The sequence below is a fragment of the Gavialis gangeticus genome, unplaced genomic scaffold, assembly GCF_001723915.1.
Source record: "Gavialis gangeticus isolate Ggan-Ray unplaced genomic scaffold, GavGan_comp1, whole genome shotgun sequence".
NCBI classification, from domain to species: domain Eukaryota; kingdom Metazoa; phylum Chordata; order Crocodylia; family Gavialidae; genus Gavialis; species Gavialis gangeticus.
The window spans coordinates 24,872,230-24,874,762 of NW_017729001.1; the positions used below are offsets into that span (position 1 = coordinate 24,872,230).

At 47.9% G+C, this 2,533-nt stretch overlaps 1 protein-coding gene across 1 annotated transcript in view; it reads left to right on the plus strand.

Annotated features, from left to right (window-relative positions):
* SLC15A4 (solute carrier family 15 member 4) overlaps nucleotides 1–2,533 on the plus strand; it is a gene marked incomplete at its 5' end in the record, with an annotated part of 56,721 nt that overhangs the window by 47,886 nt on the left and 6,302 nt on the right. The window contains one exon of the mRNA XM_019506645.1: nucleotides 1,374–1,532. Within this exon, the coding sequence (XP_019362190.1) occupies nucleotides 1,374–1,532 (159 nt within the window). The remainder of the gene's footprint in view (nucleotides 1–1,373; nucleotides 1,533–2,533) is intronic.

Below are 2,533 nucleotides of genomic sequence, written 5' to 3' on the forward strand. Positions count from 1 at the left end.
GAGACTTAAGAAGGATTAACGATCTCCCACCTCCAGACTTGGGGGAGAGATGACGCAGGCAGCTGGCTTGCATACAGATTTTACATCCCTGTGCCTTAAGTTGCAATGAAAATGTGCACGTACCCAGAAATGCAAAACTGATACAGCTACATCGCATCCACAAACTCAACAGCAATATGCCTGGATCAGAGAATGGAAACCAAATGATGGAGTCTGGCTCTTGCTAACTCAGACTACTCTGTGAGAGTTCATACGAGTAAAAACACCACTGTGGGTCACTTCGGAGCAAGACATCTTTGTTAGTAGGAGCGTGCAAAATTTCACCTGGCTTTTCGTTTCAAAGCTGTTTCAATGCTTTTCGAGCTTGAAATAGCAAAATCAAAACAAAACAAAAGCCTTTGAAACAGCTTTGAAACGAAACAAGGGAGCTCAAAACGTTTCAGGTTTGAAAACCAGACTTACTGACTTCAGCGCTGGTCCCAGCTGGCAGCGCCGGCCTCCTGTCATCCAGTAGGCAAATCGGGGGCTCCCTGCACCCCTGGGAGGGCTGTGCAGGCTGTGCCAGAGTCTTTCCAGGGGTGCAGGCCCCCGATCTGCCTGCCAGATGACAGACCAGCACTGGGCACAGCCTGCACCCAGTGCCGAGAGGATCGGTGCTGCCGCTGGCTCCAGGCGGCAGCACCCGGCGCCTGTCAGCCGGTAGGCAGATCGGAGGCATGCACCTCTGGGATGACTCTGGCTCAGCCCTCCGGGAGGTGCTGCCAGGTCCCCGATCTGCCTGCCATCTGACAGGAGCCGGGTGCTGGCGCCCGGGGCCAGTGGGGCCGGGAGAGATGTGATCCTTAAGTACTATTTGGTGCTCTGTCTACAGGCTACCTGAAACTAGTTTGCACAATACAATAATGTAGTGTAAACTCCCTGTATGAACTGACTTCAGTGTGCAGGACATGAATTGCATCTCGGTTGACTCTTATTTTACAGGTCAGTTCCAGAAATGTGTGACCTTCTTCAGGCAATGTTTTTAAAAGATCTTGCTAACGAGAGAAAAGTGTTGTACAAGTAAAAATCACTACCATGGCAGTTATTGAATTGGAGAAAAATAAAAGTATCAAACGTTATTTGGTATTTAATGGATTGCTATAACTCTTACATTGTTTAAACTCAGAATGTTCAAAGGAACCTAAGGAAGTAAAATAATCTCATTGGAAATCAATGGGTTTTAGGTGTCTTAATCCCTTATGGCCCCTGAAATGTCAGTCCTTGTTCTTAAATGGTGTCATTAGCAGGCACCTCAGATTAGTAACAAAGCGCTGTCATTTATTAAAGATTTGATATCCTATCCCTCCACCTCCCTCTTTTCTCTTTGTATACAGGTCTAGAATTTGCATATTCCGCTGCTCCCAAATCAATGCAAAGTGCCATTATGGGGCTCTTCTTTTTCTTCTCTGGGATTGGGTCATTTGTTGGCTCAGGACTGCTGGCATTGGTGTCTGTTAAAGCAATTGGCTGGATGAGTAATCATACAGATTTTGGTAAGTTATTTTCAGCATATTGGAGGATGTTGAAATAGAACAGAACACTTCATTAGAAAGAATTACAAGGATTGGAAATATCTTAGCTTGGAAAGTGCTTGAATTTGTATGTCGGAATGTTAATGTGGCAAAGAAAATTTCAAGTTGGATATTGATATAATTGGGGATATGTTGTTGTAATGGTGGTATTAGGACTTATAAATAGGGACGTACCAAATTGGCAATTTTGCAGATTCTGTGCAGTCTGGACAATACCTGTGTAATCGGTGAAGTCTGCAGTGGGGGTGGGACTTGCCAAGAATAAAACACTGGCTCCCCAGAGGAGGAGAGATGGCCCAAGATTGCTGCCAACCCCCCTCCCTCCCCCATTGCACCCCTTGCCTCTGGCTAAGAGGGTTGCCTGTCACGTGGCCCTACCCCTCTCCACGAATCGGCAGCAACAGGAAGGACCACATGACGGGCAGACCCTGCAGTCAATCAGTAGCAAGGGGTGCGGTCACCAGAGCACCTTGCCAGTCAGTTGGGGGCGGGGGATGCTGCTCTCCACTTGCAAAATGGCTGCCCAGGCCCGTGTTCTGCCTACCAGATCGGAGGGCAGCCCCCGTGAATTAGATAGGTCTCTACATATAGATGTCAATGTTCCTGAGAGTTGATTCACGTCTGTTTAGCTCTGTTACTGCTTCCCTCACTTGTACATCTGGGGGTATTGTTCTTGGGGGGGTATCTAGGAGACGTTTAATAGGTGCAGTTGAAAGTCTTACCTCGATCCTGGGCAAGCTGTTCGAGAAAATTATTCTGGCACACATCCAGGAAGGGCCGGCAGGGAACAGCATGCTCAGGGGCAACCAGCACGGGTTCATCAGCGGCAGGTCCTGTCAGACCAACCTGGTGGCCTTTTACGACCAGGTCACTAGATCATTGGATGCAGGGGTGGCAGTGGATATAGTTTTCCTAGACTTCAGGAAGGCTTTTGATACTGTCTCTCACCCCATTCTCATTAG